At 42.9% G+C, this 21,317-nt stretch overlaps 1 protein-coding gene across 2 annotated transcripts in view; it reads left to right on the top strand.

The window, feature by feature from the left end:
• MLIP (muscular LMNA interacting protein) overlaps positions 1–20,566 on the top strand; it is a 74,804-nt gene extending 54,238 nt beyond the window's left edge. For both annotated transcript variants that reach the window (XM_063125052.1, XM_063125051.1), the window contains 3 exons: positions 11,433–11,486; positions 15,164–15,323; positions 20,239–20,566. In XM_063125052.1, the coding sequence (XP_062981122.1) occupies positions 11,433–11,486; positions 15,164–15,322 (213 nt within the window). In that variant the 3' untranslated portion in view covers position 15,323; positions 20,239–20,566. The remainder of the gene's footprint in view (positions 1–11,432; positions 11,487–15,163; positions 15,324–20,238) is intronic.
• The last annotated feature ends 751 nt before the right edge of the window (positions 20,567–21,317 follow it).

The raw sequence follows: 21,317 nt of genomic DNA, 5'->3' as shown, positions 1-21,317 counted from the left end.
TTGCCATCTGAGGTCTGGCTCACATACTCACCTGCTGGGAATTCTCTATGGGGAGCAGCAGGCACAAAGAATTAGCAAGGCACTTACATAATGGTTTTTGTTGTGCTTCACTTCAAACACTGTTTACTTGCTTGCTTGCTTGTCTGTTCCAAAATATTTTTACACCACTTTGCTATTTCATAGAAATACTTAGTGGCTCATTTCACACAAACTGAGAACCCACGGATCATTTAACCCATGGGTTATCAGGGCAAATCATGAGTAGGCAAGTGTGCTGGCTCCCACACGCTCGCGCCACTTTGACTTTGCATCCGCTTTGCTAAACAACCCAGGTTTGTAGTTGAGCTAAAACCCTGGGTTGTTTCATCCTCAACAACAACCCAGAGTGCCTGGTTCAGATGTCACAGGGGTTGGGGGTGATTCGGAAAGCGGATGCAGAAATGGTAAGCAGGTGGGAGGCAGTGTGCTTGTTTGCTTGCTACCTCCCATGTGGCCCCACCAATTCATGAGTTATTTAACCCATGGATTGACATTATGTCTAACAAAATAATGTTAAAAATACCACTGAGACTTCATTAGAATTACTGAGATTAAGAACCACTTCTGTCTATAAAAACCTGCCAGAACAATGAGATAAACTTTGGAAGCCCTGCTGTCTATCAGAACTGTGGCAGGTAGGAACAAGGGACGAGGCTTTCTTTGATGTGGCAGCAAGGATCTGCAATAGCCTCCCAAGACTCCATTTCCCCCAAATCCATCCAAATTCATCCGACTCCTTCCAGCAGGCAGTAACACCCCACACCCCACACATACATCTTTCAATGTGCATTTAAGGCACGTTTTGAAAATAATCCTCATCATGTTATCTCTCTTAAATGTTGATTGGTTGCTTAAATCTTTTAAACTGCTTGCAGTGTGTATAATTTTTTAAAAAATGTAAATGTACTAACGTGAGATTGATTTAAATTTTGTTAGGCAGTAAGTTTGTATAAATGTATAAATCTCAGTAATCTGTATTAAATTCCAGTAGTATTACTAACATTAGTTTTGTATGGCACAACCCTATGCATGTATAGACAGAGAAAAGGCTGACAGCTCACCAACATGGCTAGCTGGGGAATGCTGAGAGTTTTTTTCTGTCTGAACGTGCATACGATTGTGCCCTTAGACACAGAGTATTTGTTAAACACAAATCTGCAATTCTTTTAGCAAATAAGGTGGTGTATAAAATGTAGTAATATAAATGTCAATAATGTTAATGTTCATAATACTACTAAAACTCTGTAAGAATTGCTGAGATTAAGAACTTCCCCCTTCTGTGTTATTTTGCTTACAATGTTCTTCCTTTTACATTGCTTGCAGTGTGTACACTTTTTGCAAAAAAGAATTGTAGATTGCCTTACTAGTCCATCAAGTAAAGTGAGCCAAGGTTTGGATTTGGGACTTCTTGGTTCACAGCTCAGTCATGTAGCCACTACACTGCCTCAGGTCTCTACACATAGGCCCTTTCTACTAGGGCTGTGCTCCGCTCCGATTCAGATCGTAATCCGGAGCGGAGCAACCCAATCCGCCTCCACCAAAGGCAGATCTGAATCGGGTTAGGGGAGCAGCGGATCGAGGTGAAGTGATTCGCTTCCATCCGGAGCTCCGGATGCAGGTAAGTGTGTGTGTGGCTCACTTGGTGGTTCCGGTGGCGCCGCAGTCCGTGCGACGACGGCGGAGCCAGGTAAGGGGACAGGGGACAGGGGGGGCTTACCTGTGCCCGTTGCGGTCTGACGCCGGTTCAACTGAGGCCCAGGCCTCAGTTGAAGCTGGCACCAGCCTGCGACAGGGGCAGGTAAGTGGGGGGGGGGGCTTACCTGTAGGGTGACCATATGAAAAGGAGGATAGGACTCCTGTATCTTTAACAGTTGTATTGAAAAGGAAATTTCAACAGGTGTCGTTTGTATATATGGGGAACCTGGTGAAATTTCCTCTTAATCACAACAGTTACAGCTGCAGGTGCCCTGCCCTCTTTTAAATCTGGTCACTGTAGACTAGCTTCTGCACTTTTAACTGTTGTAATGAAGAGGGAATTTCACCAGGTTCTCCATATATACAAATGACACCTGCTGAAATTACATTTTCTATGCAACTGTTAAAGATACAGGAGCCCTGTCCTCCTTTTCATATGATCACCCTACTTACCTGGCACCAGCGCCAGGTAAGGGGGGAGGGGGCTTATTCAGCCCCCATTTTGTCCCCCCTTCCCCCCCTTACCTGCCTCCGCCGCCCGCCGCGGAGGCAAGTAAGTAGGGAAAGGGGAGCAAAATCTCGATCCACCCCTCCGGATCTCGCTCTGTGGAGCGTTTTGGGCCTAAAGTGTTTTGAGCCTGATCTGAAAGTTCTGGATGGGGCCACAAAGCGTTTTGGGGGGTCTGTGCACAGCCCTACTTTCTACACCTAAGAGTTATCCCTGGAAAATGGAGGAATTGTCCCTGCCTGCTCCCAGGATCCCCTGTGCTTCATTTGGATGCACAAGAATGATCCAGGGACAACCCTGGGGGTAAAGGGCGGTTGTAGAAACGGCCTTAACATGCCTCCCATCCTTAATGTGACATTTCATGTAATGGTTGGATCCTGTTAGTGCCTCCTGCTGACAGAATGGCTTTCATCAGCAGATGGCGCTAAGACTAACATCTGCAAAATCCAGATGTTTAGTGAGAAGCACATTTGAGCCCCTCAGCCCCATATCCTTACTTTAATCAGAAGTGCTTCACACTGGGTGAGATTCTGCACTGAAAGAAATTATATTCCAGGAGGGGGCCATCAATTGCGACTTCCTGGTACATTTACACCCACTGATTCACTGGTTAATGGATGGCAGGTGCTGTGTGAGATTTCCTACCTAGAAATGATTTCCATGTGGGGACTTCAGTTGTTTGAAATGGCTCTCAGAATGGCATTTTTTTAATTTTGGTAAGAGAAGATAATGTCAAAGAACACATTTCTGGGAGCATCAAGTTTGAATGAGTGAAGAGGCATCGTTTTCTGACTATGATGCCTTTACCTTTGGGATGATTATACCAAAAACAAATCCAAGGAGGAAAGTCTCCCACAAAAGAGTATGGTATTATAACAGCAATGACTGGGTCCCCACCCTGGCCCTACCCCTGGCATTTAGACATTAGTTCCAGTCCAACCATGGTGAGCTGCTTTTGTCATATTCGTTCTGACTTATGGGTGGGTGGGGAAGAATATTTGGGTGTTTGATCTCTGTACTGTAGATGAACACTTTTAGTATTACATTGTGTATAGATTATGTTTTAATTGTATCTATTTATATTTGTACTGTTGTGTTATATTGGCTATGGCAGAGCTGGGTGGAAGGTAGCTCTCCAAATATTTTGGCCCAATTCCCATAAACCCATTCTGGCATAGCCAATAGTCAGGAATGCTGGGAGTTGAAGTCCAGTCTTTGGATTATGGTTTATATTTATGTTGGGCACAATCCTATCAGACTGATGGCTATAAGATGTAGGGTTCCGACCTCAGATCCCTCCATTTATCTATGTTCTGCCAAGAAGCCCGGCAGGTGGGTGGAAGAACAGAGAGGGTTTTTTTGCCTCTCATTGTTCCCTATCTGCATTTTGCATTAGATAGGCCTTTGATCCTATCCAGCTCCCTTACCTTGCTGTGAGCAGAGACAGAAGCTGAGAGGCCTGTGGTTTCACTGGATCCATGGCCTCTCTCCTGCCTACCCACTAGCCCACTCTCAATATACCCCTTTTGTCCCCTCCTGAGATTACAGGGCTGTCTATACACCCTGTGTACACTGTGGTAGCTGTGCAGTGGCACTGTGTAGTTTAGACTAGGGCTGTGCACCACCACCCCGAACTGCTTCGGGGCCCAATCCGGATCTTCTGGATCACGCCCAAACCGGTTTGGGTCGATCCGATTCTCCCCTGATCCGCTCCGTATCTGGATCGAGATCCAGAGGGCCGGATCGAGATTCGGACCCCATTTTGCCCCCCTTCCCCACTTACTTTCTCAATCCTTGTCTTTCTCAGTCCTTGTCTTCTTCTCTTTCTTCTGTTATTTCTGTCCCTTCTGTGGACTTAGCCGTGTCCTCTTTCAATTCTTCTTTATCTGTTTCCCTTGATGAGTTTGCCCCATCTGTGACACGGATGGTTCGTCCGTCACAACCACAACCGTGGCTTACTTCCTCTATTCACCATCTCTGCTCCTGTTCCCGGGCAGCGGAACGCCTTTGGCGTAAGTCCAGGGATTGGGCAGATTTTGTTCATTATAAATTTGTTCTCTCATCCTTTTCTGCTGCAATCTCATTGGCTAAACAACAGTATTTTTCTCTCCTTATTCAGTTTCAAGCCAAGCGCCCTCAGCAGCTTTTTACGTCATTTGACGCCCTTCTGAAACCCAGCCCACCCTCCATTCCTCTCTCCTTGTCTGCTCAGGATTTTGCTACTTTCTTCAACAACAAAATCCAAACAATTCACTCTGAGCTCGCTATTACTTTCTCTCCCCCAACATTCACTACTCAACTTCCAGTTTCCCCTGTAATTTTCTCTGCATTTCCTCTGATTGCTGCCGATGAACTTACTAGTATAATGCATTCTTTGAAGCCCTCCACCTGCCCTCTTGATCCTATCCCTTCTCACATCTTTATCAATCTTCCGTCTACCATTCTTCCCTCCCTACTCCACATTATTAACACTTCTTTGTCTTCTGGCACATGTCCTTCTGCCTTTAAGCATGATTCAGTCTCCCCCATTCTAAAAAAAATCCTCTCTTGATATGTTTTCTCTTGCCAATTATCGCCCTATTTCTCTGCTGCCATTCGTGTCAAAAGTCTTGGAATGAGTGGTTTATTCCCGGTGTCTTCATTTTCTTTCTAGTTCCTCGGCCTTGGATCCTTTTCAGTCTGGCTTCCGTCCTCTGCATTCTACTGAGACAGCTCTTACTAAGATTACCAATGATCTTCTTATCGCCAAATCTAAAGGCCTGTTTTCAGTTCTTATTCTTTTGGATCTTACTGCGGCCTTTGATACGGTTGATCTTGACCTCCTATTGGCTACCCTATGTGACCTTGGATTCCGTGAATCTGTCTATGACTGGTTTGCCTCCTATCTTGCAGGTGGCTCATTTAGCGTATGTGCTAATGGCCACTCGTCTTCTTCTTTTCCCCTTCAAGTTGGGGTGCCGCAGGATTCAGTACTTGGCCCTTTGTTGTTCTCTTTATACATGTTATCGTTAGGTAATCTTATTCATTCTCATGGCCTCCAATATCACCTGTATGCAGATGATACACAAGTATATCTCTCTTCTCCTGAACTTTCTTCTGACATTCAGGCTAGGATCTCAGCCTGTTTGTCTGATATCTCAGCCTGGATGCTTCAGCATCGCTTAAAACTAAACATGGCGAAAACAGTTTTGCTTGTCTTCCCTCCCAAACCGTCCCCTCGCTCTTCATTCTTTGTTACTGTTAATAATGTCACACTTTATCCGGTGGAAGGAGCTCATAGTCTTGGCTTCATAAATGATTCTTCACTTTCTTTCTCCTCACATATCGAGGCTGTAGCCAAGTCCTGCCGTTTTTTCCTATATAACATTGCTAGGATCCGTCTGTTCTTATCTGAATCTTCTGCTAAGACCCTTGTCCATGCATTGGTTATCTCCCGTTTGGACTTTTGTAATCTTCTTTTGACTGGTCTTCCTTGTGCTCATCTCTCCTCTTTGGTCTCTCTTCACCATTCTGCAGCCAAGATTATTTTCTTGGCTCGTCATTTTGACCACGTTTCTCCTTTGTTGAAATCTCTTCATTGGCTTCCGATCCCATATAGAATTCAGTATAAGCTTCTTTTGCTGACATTCAAAGCGTGTCATGGTCTTGCACCTTCTTATCTTTCCTCTCTCAATTCACTCTACCATCCCCCTCGTACCCTCCGTCCTTCAAATGTTATGTTGCTCTCCAGCCCAAGAGTCTCTGTCTCTCTTGCCCGGCTTCGCCCATTCTCTCTGGCTGCCCCGTTTGCTTGGAATGCTCTTCCAGAGCAACTACGTACCACGAGTTCCATTGTAGATTTTAAAACGCGTTTGAAAACTCATTTGTTTTCAATAGCTTTTGGTATTTTAGCTTGATTTACTGTTCTTATTACTATGGTTTTCCTCTTATTTCTGCTTTGTGAACCCCTTCCCCCCCCTTCATATGTTTTAATATGATTTTAGATCGTAAGCCTCTAGGCAGGGTATCGCTGTTTTATTTGTATATTTTGTACAGAACCAAGTACATCGTTGGTGATATATATATATATATATATATATATATATATATATATATATATTACTTGCTTCTGCGGTGGACGGTGGAGGCAGGTAAGTGGGGAAGGGGGGATAAAATGGGGGCTGAATAGGTCCCCCTCCCCCCTTACCTGGCTTCTCCATCTGCTGCTGAATGGACCGTGGCGGCGGAGCCAGGTAAGCCCCCTCCCCCACTTATCTGGTGCTGGTGCTGCTGTCACTGTATGGACAGCGGCGCCTGTGCCAGGTAACCCCTCCCCCCATTTACCTGCATTTGTTGCAGTTTGGGTGGCAGCTTCAACTGAGGCCCAGGCCTTCCGCCTTGAGGTCTGGGACTCAGTTGAAGCCGCCACCTGGACCATGATGGAGCCAGGTAAGCCGCCCTCCCCCCTTATCTGGATCTGCCGCCATCACCACACAGACTGCAGCGGCAGTGCCAGGTAAGCCTCCCTCCCCCTCCCCTACTTACCTGGCTCTGCCGCCATCGCCACATGGACAGCGGCAGGAGAGGGGAGCTTACCAATGGGGTGGCGGGGGAGGGGAGCTTACAGCAGCGGGGGAAGGGAGCCAGGTAAGCTCCCCTCCCCTACATACCTGGGTCTGGAGCTTCAGAACAGTCCGAATCGCTTTGGACTGTTCCGAACCAATCCACACCTCCCCGATCTGCTCTGGAACCAGGCATCAGAGGTGCGTATTGGCCTGCTCCACTTCAGATTCGGGGATTGAAAACGGAGCGGATCACACCCCTAGTTTAGACAACACAGCTGCAACTCGCAGCCACCATAGGCTTCTCCCTCAATACTGCATATTTAAAAAGTCACAGACTTACCATGACTTTTTTTATTTACTCCAAGTTCACCACCTTCTTTGCTCGACTGCCGGTGGTGACCTTGCTTTGCGTTGAGGCTGGGGGCAGATTGAGGTCCACGGTAGGTCGGGCGGGGGGGTGTTGACAAGATGAATGGCTGCTGGTGCACCCAGAAAGCCCACACTCCCTCCTGCTGTGGGGATTTGCCACTCCCATCCCTCAGCTGCGATGCTGTGGGATTTTGAAGCAGCAAAGCAACGTCATCAAGACACCCCCTATGTCACCAGTCTTAGGAGAGGCAAACATCACAAAGCTTTCCATGGGAGCCAGATGGGGCAGGGAGATCCATGATGGGTCTCCTTTTCCAAAATCAGAGCTCTGTCTCTAAGCTTGGAGAAGGAGTTTTGTAGTATCATGTGGCCCCTCAAACATTGTCTAGGGGCCATAGGGCTGCTCTCTTTCTTATTTGTTACATTGATTATGGATTGGGGAGTATTCTTTTTTATGCAAGTCACTTTGTGGCTGCTTTGATGTGGGAAGCAATGGATGAATGAAATACAGGAATTAAATACAAGGCCAGCCGCAACAAAAGGAACCTGTACACATATTATAAACACATCAATAATATGCAAGTGCAGTGTACTTAAGCCAAGTGTAAACTATTCTCCCATATAGCATGGCGTATATGAACGCTTGCTGACGTGATAGGTTAGTTTTTACCTCCAACTTTTCTGTGCACTTTAGTTTTGACAGATACAAAGGTTTTCTACATCTGGCATTTCTTGTGCACTTGTCATTCACTATACACAGTTGTTCATAAGTTCCTTAGCTGGTTCCTTAGCTGATGTTGTGATCCTCCAGTTGCACTTTTCTTTTTAAAGAGCACTTTCCTCAAGTTTGTTACGAACAGGGAAAATGTGGTATTATTTCTGACAGTGAAAGAAAATGTGTTTTCCACTTGTGCTTGGATCTCAGTTGTGTGGGGAACAGAAAGTAGTTGCAGTGGATTAACAGTCTTATGTAGAAATGCCCACAGTCCAGAGTTCCTGCAAATTGTGGGGAGGGGGTTGAATTTACAGTCACAAGGAATAAATTATCATCTATCTATGTATCAGAATAAGTGTTTACTATTTATCAGAGAGGGATTTTTAATAGAAATGAATTTTTATCTACTGAATAGAACATTTAGGATACCTTTTTTTTAATATTTTGCCATAACCCCATATATACCACTTGTGGCATCTTGAAAGAAGCGTAGGTAACATAAAAGTAAATAAATCTTATATAACTATCTGAATGAGTCGTTAAAGTTTGCCGTACAAATAAATGGAATGATCTGTTAGAAACAAAACATTCTGCAAACTTTAAACGCTTTCCGCCCCAATCTGCATCAGGATGAAACAGGTCTGTCCATCTTAAATCCCCAGGGCAAATGAATCTTTGAAAAAGATAAACATTAAACTAATTATATAAGACAGCAAAGACATGGGAAGTAAAAGAGCCACACACTTTTGTTGCTATGGTTTTTGGCAACAGGCCAAAACCTTGAAGTCAAGGCTGCCTCACTCTATTGGGATGAAAAGAACTACTGCAAAAACACACTCCAGAAATCCAGGATTACTGCTGTGGGTGACAGCAGGTTATCTACCATTCCATTCAAAACACTGAAAGCAAGTGCAACTTAATCCCTTATGCAAAGGAAATAAAACCCTAATTAATCAGTTATGAAATCTCCCATAATTGCAACGTCTATGACCACGTTTGACAAAGGTTTGACAAAGAAAAGCTGGCTGAGAAAGAACAGTGACAGGAGCCCTTTCCAGATGTTCAAAGAGGAGAGGGTGGGCATGTGAGGGGCGAAAGGACCCCGGACCTATACCTGTTCACTAGACTTACAGTTTTAACATAATGCAGAATGCAGCAGCCAGATCGCTTTCTGTGGCACATTTTGTTGGCCATATTATGCTGGTCTTGCATCAGCTGCACTGCCAACTAGCTGCCAAGTTGTTTTCTGACACAGTTCAAGGTGCTGGTGCTTACCTATAAAGCCTTACATTTTATGGGACCAGGATACTGCCTCTTCCCATATGAACCTGCCCATAGTTTAAAATCTGGTTCGGAAGCTCTTCTGTATGTCCTACCACTGAAACAGGTTAGGTTGGGGGTGGGAAACGCAAACGCAGACCTTCTCTGTGGAGGCACCCTGATTATTGAGCTCTCTTACTAATGAAGTTAGTCTGCCCCCTTCTTTATTTAGTCTAGACAGGCTGTTCAAACATGTCTTGATCCACATGGCTTTGGTGCGATTTCAGATATATTAGCTCCCCTCTGTTTTTAAGATTGTTTTTTTTCCCCTGCTCTTAATTTAGCTGTATGTAATGTGGTAAAATTCTGAAATTCTCTTAAAGTCACCGATGTGTGCTTTCAGGGCTAAAAGGGGACTCATATATAATTTTACAAATAAATAAATAGCTGGATTCCAAGTGTCACACTTCCGTGTGAGCAAGACTCAAACCCCAAAACAATAAGAGCCAGTGTGGTGTAGTGGCTAGAGTGTTGGGCCTGAAGTTGGGAGATCTGGGTTCTAGTTCCCGCTTGGTCATGGAAGCTCACTGGGTCCCTTGGAGGAAAAAAGGCGGGATGTAAATTCAATCAATCAATCAATCAATCAGGTTATTCAGCTAGAAACCGGTTTTTACATATAATCTGTGATCTTTACATAACACTGGGCTGGCTAAAGTGAAGTTATTGATAGCCTATATGTCTGATGTGAAGTTTGCCTCAAATGGAAAATGGCCTTACATGTTTTGCACATGTGTGTATTATATTGTTAGTTAAATGTGTGGTGTTCTGTTATGCTTTCTTTCTTTGCTCGTCTTTTTTTCTATTTCTTTGTAGAAAGCAATAAAATTGTTAAAATCCATTCATTAGGTCCAATAGTGCACACTGGAGCTGTACAAGCATTCTCTAGTAGACCTGATATTGTGCGCCAGAAGAGGCACATGTCCCTGTCATGGGAGCCGTTGATTAGAATTTGCCAGGCATGTTTTTCAGCTTGCTGTTTTTTCCCCTTATCAGAAGTTTATACTTTTGCTTAAGGGAAGCATACTCATGGGTCAAAAGGCCTGAATTAGAGTTCTTGTATTTGCAATAAACATCTCTTCAGCTTTTAGCTTATATAACAGTTTCAAAGATTCCATATAGTTCTCGAATTCTGTCCAAATGGTATTTGCAGTAGATTTCTAAAAGCAGGGTGGTGTATAAACATTGACCAGCATTAAAGATATTTCCAAGACTGTAACATGAACAGCAATTGCAAAAGAATTGCATGGAGTCATAGTTGTTATAGTTGCCTTCATCTTTGTAGAGATGAAGCATGCTAGCCCACCACTGGCCCTTCCACCTTTCTTTGAGGCGATGGCTGCCACAGAATGACATTTGTAACCATTAAGCATTATAGTTTCATTGTGCCATGTTTCTTGTAGAAGGATGAGGAAAAAGCGCTCAATATAGTTCAATAATTGTTTGTTATACTGCTTTGACTGCCATCCTTCTACATTCCATGACTCCTCTTGGGGCTACTGTTGCAGTGATAGGGAAACTAACTTTTAGTTAATAAGCCAGATTGGGAGACTTGGCCTGCAAATGGAGTGAGATTGACTCTCTGCACACAAGGCTGCACTACACACAGTTCCAGGATCTTTGGAGTATACAAACCCACCCTCCACACACTCATACTACCCAACATAAGGCTGGTATTTTGCTAATCCTGTGGCATTGGGGAGTTTCCCAGACATCAAGTTAATAGAATCAAATCTTTATTGTTACGGTCAACAGACCATCAGACATATAAACAGGCAGTTTACAGTAAAACCATAAATATACATTTAATTAAAACCACATAGAGTTAGGTTAAAAAGAAAGGTCCCATTGTTGATCTTAACATCAAGTTATGGAACTATCTCCCCAGTGAAGTTCACCTGGTGTCAATATTATCATCTCTTTGGCTCCAAGTGAAGACCTTCCTCTACTCTCAGGCCTTTGGCAGCATATAAATGGTTTTATATTATGTACGATATTGTATTTTTATGGTTGTTCACCTTTGCAAATAACCCAGAAAGCTTTGGCTATTGGGCGGCATAGAAATGTAATGAATGAATGAATGAGTTCACATGTGGGGATCACAAGCATGCCCGTTTGCAAAAGCCAAACACTGAACCTCTTTGCATTGGCCACTCATTTCCAGCGTGCCCAAGTATTCTTTATGCTGATGCCATGCTGTGCTGCGGTGGCTGCTTAACGTTCTTGACTTTTTAATTCTTTGCAGCCCACTCATCCGATAGTGCCTATTCCAGAAAATGAAGCACTCAGCTCTAAAGAGGTAATGGTCCTACACTTTCTGTTTCTGAAAGCATGCAAAGCAATGAATGAAACTAGCTCAGGTTTGTTTTTGCTGATGCAATGAAGGAAAGCCAGCAGAGAGAAGGGAAATGTGAAAAAAGCCACTTGATTTAACAAGTGTATATGCTCACATCTGCAGGTACCCTTTCTTTACCCTTTCATTAACCTTTAAATTGATCACCAGGCAATGATCATACCTTTTCACTCTTATACAGTGATGCAGCCAGGGTTGGACTTTGGTCCAAAGTGCACCACCATCAAATGACCAGCCGGAGAGGCAGGTGATGGGGGCAGTGGCAAGCAAGCACTTCCTCCCCACCTCAGGAATGATGCTGTTTACTACATCTTTCCTTCTCATTCTCCTCTTTCAAATATAGAGCTCCATCACACCTACTCCACCCCACCCCCAGTTAGAGCCCACAGTTTTCCCCTCTGTTTCCTTAGCAAGTCTAGCACTGGGCACTTTCACGTTTGTGCGTTGTTGCGCTATTTCAGCTTATGTATCTTTTCACCTATATCGCTACTATGCCAGTGAAAACTCCCACCCACCCTATGTTCTCCTCCCCCATATATATATATATATATATATATATATATATGTGTGTGTGTGTGTGTGTGTGTGTGTGTGTGTGTGTTTATTTCTGTGCAAATACAATAGTATGGCAGCATGAAACTGTGCAATTACTGCACCAAATCGGAGCTTCTAATGTCTCCAAAATTATCTGACAGTTTTTCAGGCATCAATGCTGTGTGTGTGTGTGTTTCTTAATTGAACAGCTCCATATTTGGAAGAGGCTGAGCAGCGTGAGGGGTAGCTTTGATACTGACATCTGTGGCTAACCTAAATGCTTATATCTGCATAATTTTTAAAGTTAAAGAGATGAAACTTGGCATGGTGATAACTCCTAAGGAGGGCTTTAGCCATGCAAAGATTGAATAAGATCTATTCATGCCTTGATTTTTAGGATTTTTTATTTTATTCCCCCCCCCCCCAACCATTCTTCTGATACTCCACCAATGCAAAATTCCACCTGTTTGAATTTGTGGAGGATCTGTTTTCCTTTACTTTGATAATGTACAGCTGTGCATCTCCATAAAAATAGAGATCTGCTGGGAGAACTCCAAAATAAGACAAAAAAAGGAGGTGAGGAGGTGAGATGAGCGCAGGACAGGGACGCCATCATGTGAGTACTGTGCTGCAAAAACACATACCAGGGTGCGATAAATCGCTGGTGTGATGGATCTCATAGTCAGAAGGCAGCTAGCTAGGCATATATATGGTGACAGATGCTTATTTGTCATTTATATATATTCTCCTTCTACAACAAAATGTTGCTTATTCCCTACTAAAGGTATTTAGGATCAGAAGCACACACCATTTTATTCTGGCAGTCATGACGGTACTATGATTTAAATGAGTTTAAAATGAAAAACTGCATGTGTTCAGAGTTTTTTTAAAAAATATGAAGGATGGCAGTTTTTTCTCTCCCTGATTTTCTTTTTTGCCTGAAAATATTAGGAATGTAATAACAGTTGTAAAACATGGAGTGGTGGTTGTGGGGAAGGCAAGAGAAATGTTAGTTGTGTCTATTATGACTGAGGTAATACAACATTGGCATCTAAAGGGGGAGAAAAGGCATAAGACAATTAAGTCCAGGGCCTAAAATTACCTAGGTGCACCACTGCCCTTATCCTGTTTCAATTTAATAGACAGCCCCCCTGATTTTTGTCCCGAAAGGGCAAAAGGGCAAAAAAGGGAGTTTGATTTCCTGCACATCACCAGTCAGATGCTAGAGCAAATGAAACCCCCATTCTCAACTGAAACATTTTAAAATCAGAGAACTAACAAATCAACAACAAAATAGCTCTCGGATAATTTTTGAAAAGGACTCAAATTGTTCTAAAGTATCATTGCGGCAATGCAAACAAGCTGGAGATCTAATCCAGGTGTGACCTGCACAAGAGGTTAAAATTTTCAGGGGGGGCTGCCCACCCCCCAATTTAAACTTCCCCAAGCCTCCCCTCCATAGCTCAGGTCACCTTCATGACCTGAACTTACTTCCTGTCACCAGTTTATGCTCTGAAGTTGCCTGGCCCAGCCCTGCTATATACCATCTATTTCCTGTTGATGGAGTTGTCAGGCATGCTCATTACTACCTTAGAAGATGCTAGAAGTCCAGATTCAGGGGTTGTTACGGTCAACCTGACAGGGTGGGGAAGTAGATACTTCAAAACATTTTTTTATCCAATATCTGCCTCTGCTTTCTTCATGGAGAAATACCACTTCATTTATGCCTCCACATGGTCTTGTCATGGTCATTAAATAGAATATATTTGTCTTATCTGTCACACTATGGGATAGTGACCATGTACTGAAAGCGAAGTGTGGGTGTTATAATTAGTGACTGGCTTCTTTACTGAAATGTAATTTAATATGAAGCAAAATATGTGTGTGTATGTTTGGCCTTATTTTTATTTATTTTTAAAAATTGCTTCCAGTTAGGTAAATAGGTAAATGGCTTTTGCAACCTGAAGACTTAATAAATTACTTTGACAAATCACATGCCAAACATTTCCAAAGTGCTTGTGCAAAGTAAATGGCCTCTTGACCCAATTTTTAATCAGAATGCTCGTTTCTCTGAGATATAAGTGGAACAAAACAATCCATGAGCAGCTCCATTAGCAACAGAATACCCAGAACGTGGGCTATATCTACACTACTGCTTTGTAGCAGTATTGAAATGCACTGATAACACAATCCACATTCCATGTACCACTTTCAGTGTTATATTCTCCTTTTTGTTCCACGTTTGTAATGATTTGACACAAGGGGTAGATCTGGCCATGGTCTGAAATCCTAGTGTTCGTACTAGTATTTTGATTGGGATGCTGCAGCCTTCCCTAATGAGATAAAAACCATCTGGGCTCGCCTGGCTCTGATGGAAAAGGGCTGGAGACAGTTTCTCCATCTTAAAAGCATCCTAAGTGTTGTTTCAGTAGGACGGGAAATGAATTGCTGCCACGTCCTTGAATCTGAGTTTTCGTTGACATAGTGTAATTCATGTACCATGTGAGAAAGAGTTGAACAGTTCTTCAAAACTAGGCTTATGAATTTTAGATGGATGATTCTCTGTATGAACCTGAGATCTTGCTTGTACAGCGTGTCCTTTTCAGGATGGCTTTGTTTTGTTAAGATGCCTGTTGAATGTTGTCATCTGAAAGGATAAAGAGCCCCTTCAATATATGGTGAACTTGCTTCTGGCTCCAGGCTCTCAGTTTGTTCTGTGTAACACGAGACACTGGAAACTTTATAAGTGGAAATGCAGAATACGGAATACATGGCTAGAAACCAAATTAAAGGCCTTATTGCATATTCAAGAATGAACGTAGACTCTCCTTCCATTTACTGCTGCCTCCATTTTTCTTCTCTTTTTCTAGACACTCTACTTGGGGCTACCCCTGAACACTGTACAGAAGCTTCAGTCGAAGCTGCTAACTGGTGCATAGTATTGGGACCATATTGTACCTGTCCTTAAGACTTGCACTAGTTGCCAGTTGCATTCTGGGTGCAATGCAAGGTGTTGGTTATAAGCAAACAAACAAAAACCAGTGTTTTGTTCAAAATAACAATGTCCTTTCCAAATGCATGTTTTACAGCTTTGTTCAGTTAGAAGAAAAGAGAAGCTGCATTCACCAGTCTACGAAGAAAAGAAAGAGCTAAGCAAAGGAAACTTTCCAGACAATGGAAGACTTCACAGCAGAGATCACTGTCTAATCAGAGGAGATCTTGGGAATAGTTTTGCAAAACCCAGCTAAGGTATAGAAGTAATTCCTGTTCATGATCTGCCTTTTGTGCCCTCAATGCAGAAGGCATCAGAAGAAATTTCAAACCTAGCACTCTGTAGCAGGGTGCAGGCCCTGCCAGGATAGCTCTAAGCAGGGCCGGCCCTCTCATGAGCCAGAGTGAGGAAGTTGCCTCAGGCAGCGTATGCTGAGAGGCAGCAGCAAGGTGTTGGAAGAAAGAGCTGTGTGCCACACAGGCTTCCCTGTTCCCCCTAAGCTAGTCTGCTGCCTTCAGGTGTTGTAGAGGATGCTGTCCCATCACCAGTGTTTAAGAAAGCTTTCCTTGTCAGTCTAGTCAGCTTTTGTACATGGAATGGGAGAGGGCATCATCTTGTTCTTTGCTTCAGGTATCAAAATATCTCAGGCCGGCCTTGGTTCAAAGGCAGATGGAGCTTCCAGTCTGCTCTCTGCTCTCCTCAGTATCACCCCAGTTATGGCTGCCGGAGAGAATACTATGGTTTTGTCAGACCAGCCAGACCAAGTGACCTGAGGAATCAATAATGGCCTGGCTTGCTCCAGACTTGGTTCTTCTGCCTGGGCGCTCACCTGTGAGGCAAGGTGCTAGACAGCATCCCCTGGCCTCTGGCTTCTTGTCTGCCAGCCCATCTTAGACCCTGCCATCTGACCCTAACAAACAGATCTTTAATGTTCCACGAAGGGATATTTGGCACTAATAACAAGGTGTCTTCGCCGTTGAGCCTCTGATGAGCATAACCTTTCAAAACGTAAAAGCTTTCGATAAAACTAAGGCTCAATGTGCATCTTCTTATAATGTGCATGTCAGATAATTTAGCTGTCATTATCATGGAACAGAAATAATAGTGAGCTTTTCAGTGTTGTGCACATAAGTTATGTCTCATAATTGGGACCTTTTAGGGTCTTATTATTTGTCATAAGTGAATTAGTGCATCAGTCCCTAGCCTCCAGGACATTCAGTCTAGTTATTGGCTGTCTGGCATTAATTGATTGAAATTATTTATTACTGTGAAAATGCTTGCACTCTGGAAAAACACTCCCTTTCTCTGCTAGTTAAGGTGAATTAAGTTAGTATAGCTCTGTTGCTTAACTTAGGACTTTTAGCGTGGACATGACAGAAAACACAGGCCTGCCCCCAAAAATGGCAGCCTTGTGTTAAATTCTATCTGTGAAAAGTGGGTGAAAATACTTTTTCAACCCAGTCCTAGGAGTGTTTGTCTTAAATTCTGATCCTGGTGAAAAGCTCAGCAGCTTTCACAAAATCATACAGCACAAAACTCCACAAGGATTCTTATTTACTTACTTTTGGGTTGTTGTTTTTGTCTTCTCTTTTAGAACAAAGCTGCCACTGTGAGATGTTCTGTCTAGTAGCAAGAGCAGGTATTATGTTTTTCTCTTTGCATTAATTGCTATCATTGCTTCAGTTACATTCAAACCAGTTAATAAGTAATTTTGAAGCTTAACAAATAATACACACGTATGTTGCCTATGGATTAAGTAATACCCAGTTTTCCTTCATCCTCATTGGACATAGAACTTCCAGTTCTCTAAAAGGCCTAGCCCCCATCCATTCCGAGGTACGATCTACACTACTGCTTTAAACTAGTTTATAAAGGAATTGACAACTGTTGGGGCCCAGGGCACACTCCATATAGAGTTTTCAAACCATTTTCAAAATGCCATATCCTACTTGGTGTAGATTTGGCCCTAGTGATTTTAATGAATGGCAGGATTGGTGCAAGCCTTTTATAATTATTAATACTATTTAGAATTTATATAATACTTAAAGTGTTCAGAACACTTCACACACCAACAGTGCTGTCAGATAGGCCAGCACTATTAACCTCCGGTTGCAGACAGGGGCCAAAGCAGGGTTGAGGCAGAGAGAACAGTGATTTGTCTCTAAGGCCCTCAGGACCAAGGTGAGATTTGACCCAGAATTCGTAGCTTACAAACACTGAGCAGTATCCAATGGCCTGTCTGCAAGCAGGGCTTGCCCTACTGATTCCATTACACAAGCAGTGTTCATTACTTCCACCTTTAGTTATGACACTGCACCTTTCTCATCATGTGCATATATCTTGGATAGTTTCTCCAGAGGTTTTTACAATCTTCATCCATTAGTTCCACAAAACAGCTAACCCCCTGCACCCCCAAGTCTACAAAATGGAGAGCTGGAAGTAATAGATTGTGACGTGTCCAGTGTGTTTTGCTTGTTCATTGAGGAGGTTAGGATCTGAACTCTTAGATCCAACACTAGTGTCTCTACACCAGCTTTCTTTACACAGCACTAGAAATCTCGTGGCAGCAACAGATGCATGGCTGCCCCCTATAACTGCAAGCCTGTATCTCCTCTGCCTGTCTCTTCTACTAACATGTGGTTAAACAAAAAGACTCATTACACAGGGGGAAATGACGTTTCCTTACTATCGCTTTTCTGCCCGTGAGTTTGTCCCTTTTTTGAAAGAGGAAGTAAACAACGTGCACGTGGCCCATTCAGTGGGCCGTTTTGATCGCGCTGCTTCTCCTGCACACAGGAAATGGCGGTAACTTCCATCTTTCAAAATAAGTTGGACTTACTGGGGTGTTTTTTTGTCGTGTGAAGAAGGCTAGAAGGGGTGGGAGGCAAATGACATTGACCCGTGAAAATCCATGAGTGCCCAGTAACAAGCGTGCCATAAAACGCTCATTTGATGGAGCTCAAAGTGTGCGATATGACATCAATGTGTTCAGCGTTTCCCTGACCCCATAAAGCAGTGATCAGTGAATTAGAGCAGGGTTGTACAAATCCGAAGCAGGATGTCATGATGAGGTATTTTGCTTTACGACACATTATTGGGAAGAAAGGAGACTGTGGTGGCAGGCACACACTTCCAGGAATGCCTAGTTACAGCTTCAGTTTTCAAAAGGTAACCAAAAGAACAGAGAGAGCTTACTCTGGGCCAGTTTGCACTACACAACAGCCTATCATAGATTAATTTACCCTCGAAGAGCTGTGGTACATGCCAACCATCATTCTGAACATACAACCCCCGACCAAGGATTACTGTGGCTTGTTGTGTCATATGAACTCAGCCTAACACTAGCATAACCCTATCACAGATCTAGCATAACCTTACAGAATTAACTCATGGTGAGCTGTCGTGTCATGCAAACCAAATCTATATAATTTTGACTGAAACTATGGTTATATTTCAGATGGCATCTGAAAGAAAAGGGTAGCCCAGCTGAGGGTACATGTTTGTTTCCACACATTCATTTCACATGTGTGCTCATAATATGAACTGTCTAATTTATTTATTTATTTTAGAAAATGTAGATCCTACTCTTCCACAGTAAGTAACAACAACAATGACAAACCTAGATGAACAGGTTTGACCCCTGGACGATCCAGGGATAAACCTTAGGTCCAGCTATGGCCTAAGTTGCAGTGAATTTAAGATGTCTGGTTTTACAGTTGTTGATGTTTTAATTGAAAAGTTGGGCTTTGCAAAAATTGGGCTTTCCCTATATTGCTCAGTTTTTTAAAAAAATCCTAGCCCCCCCCCCCAAAAAAAAAATTGTCCCGGTTTTGTGGATTCATAATGTGGCTTGGGTTAATGACTATTTTAGGGTGGGGAAACCTGATTAAGTTCCCAGATTTCAGGAAAAAGCCCAGAATTCAAGCCAAGTCAAGGACTCCAAGAAAATCTAACTAGTCTAAACAGGGCTGGATTTTCCCACGATGGCCATCCCTAGGTCAACCAGGGAGAAGGCTCTTTCATGCATTCCTACTAATCTATGTAGAGATACAGCAAAGTTCTTAGGGAGTTGATAGGATAGTTCAAGAGGAGATGGTCCTTTATGTAGCCTGGATCCAAGCTATATAGGATTGCAAAGGCATTAACTAGTACCTTCAATTGTGTTTGGAAACAAAGTGATAATCAGATCAGTTGTTATAGAATGGCTAAGATATGCTCCCACGAGCGCCTGTAACATCCTAAGGCTGTAATACTGCATATTGTTTTTTTTAATCTGGGATTAACCAGCATTATATTCAGTGGGACTGAATGCATGTTAGTAAACATATGCATAAGATTATTCCAGGATCAGGGGACTTGTGGCCCTCCAGATGTTGTTGAATTTCAACTCCCCTCAGCTCTGGCCAGCATGCCCAATGGTCAGTGATGATGAGAATTGTAGTTCAAGAACATCTGGAGGGCCACAGGTGTTCCATCTCTGGATTACACATGAACGGTGGGTGTGATTTTAATACACATTCACTGCATTCCAAGGTGTATCTTTTCCGGATAGTGAATATGTGTTTAGGCCACTTCCCACCACACTTAAAATGTGGTGTAGCACATCTGCCTCCAACTTCTATCTGTTGTAGTAAATTTAACTTCTTTAACGCAAGCATCTTATTGATCATTTACATAACGCGAGACAAATACTTTGGTGGGACAAGGGAAAGGGCTTTCTCTGTTGTGGCACTCCAGCTGTGGAATGCCCTCCCCCTGGAGGCCCGACTGGCGCTGACACTGGCTCCATGGCGGTGCCAAGTTAAGACATGGCTTTTTAACAAAGCCTTTGATGGCTAAATCCACCAACCTGCACACTGTCTTGTTTTAATTGGATTTTACAGTTTTAAAATTTCATACTGGTTTTAATATATTAATGGTTTAATTTGTTTTAGAATTGCATATTTAACTATTTTATATGTATGATTTTATCTGTATGCTGCCCTGAGATCCTTGTGATATAGGGTGGGATATAAAGGTTTTAATCATCATCATCGTGCTATTGGCTTGGTATCTTGTAGAATGGTGATCAGTCCAATTCTCATTGTTGTAAATTAGAACTTCAATAGAGTGAGACACACACAATGAATATAGGAAGTACACATTAATGTGTGCCTGTGTTTTCTTTTTCAGCCACCATTTAGGATTAGATGCTAATTGTAGAGAATACTTACCAGCCTGGTGCAACGCTGACATGAAATTCAAGCTGAAGTCAAGAGAATTGTTGCAACTTGATTTTGCCTCTCTCTGCCTATTAACTGAAAAATATCAGTAGCACACTGCAAGTAAACAGGAAGGATCATGGCAGCCCACGAGATGGATGCTGAAATGACTGTGGGAGATTTCGATACAATCTCCCAAACTGTCAAATGGATTTTTAATCTACATTGTGAAGAAAATAGTACCGTTTATCTAGAAAGCTACTTACATTCTGAAATGAAATAAAGCTGAGCTATATATTGTGTAAAGCATTTCTTGTGAATCGGGCCTAACCGATGCCAGTTAGGGCAGAAACAGACACTCTGTAAATGAGGTTAGGTATAGGACAGCCTGTGGTGTTCACTGGGCTCTTGTCACAGTAACGTGGACTACAGGGTTGCTCTGAAAGACAGAAGAGGAGTACAGGTGGAGGCTAAGGTTGGACTTCCTTCAAGCCTATCCCTCGACAAAAGGGATGATGGCTTTTTAATAAATGGCTGTTGGCAGGCCTACAGTGTCAGGTCTTTGGGTGTAACGGGTTATTTGGCCCTTAGCAACTGCGCAAGTAACACGGGAAGGATATTAAGCTGGCATCTAATAACAGCAGGTGTCACAAACTTAGCTCTGTCCAATATAACACTGTAAGGATTGTGTTATCAATACTGACAGCGATTTAAAGTGGGATTACGATTGCCTGCAGTAAATTGCAAAGAAGATTGAAGTGGGTGCATCCGAGTCAAATGGCTCAAGAATGATATTTATCCCTCCTTCAGCAGATATTCCAAAATAACAATAAGGATAAACATTCAAACGACAGTGGAGATACAGAACTGGAGTGCTTTTTTCTGGCTAATCTCTTTTTCAGTATTCCATTTCTGTAGTTTGCATTCAGTTTAGGAAAAGGTTACCTTTTAACAGCTAATTTATATTTATCTGGGCACAACATAACGTGGGAAATGATTCGATTTCTGTACATTGTTGCTAAAAATCATATTCTCTGGGTGACATAATGG

The sequence above is a fragment of the Elgaria multicarinata genome, chromosome 4, assembly GCF_023053635.1.
Source record: "Elgaria multicarinata webbii isolate HBS135686 ecotype San Diego chromosome 4, rElgMul1.1.pri, whole genome shotgun sequence".
NCBI classification, from domain to species: domain Eukaryota; kingdom Metazoa; phylum Chordata; class Lepidosauria; order Squamata; family Anguidae; genus Elgaria; species Elgaria multicarinata.
The sequence above is the reverse complement of the archived record's forward strand: the minus strand, read 5'-3'. Positions and strand labels throughout refer to the sequence as shown.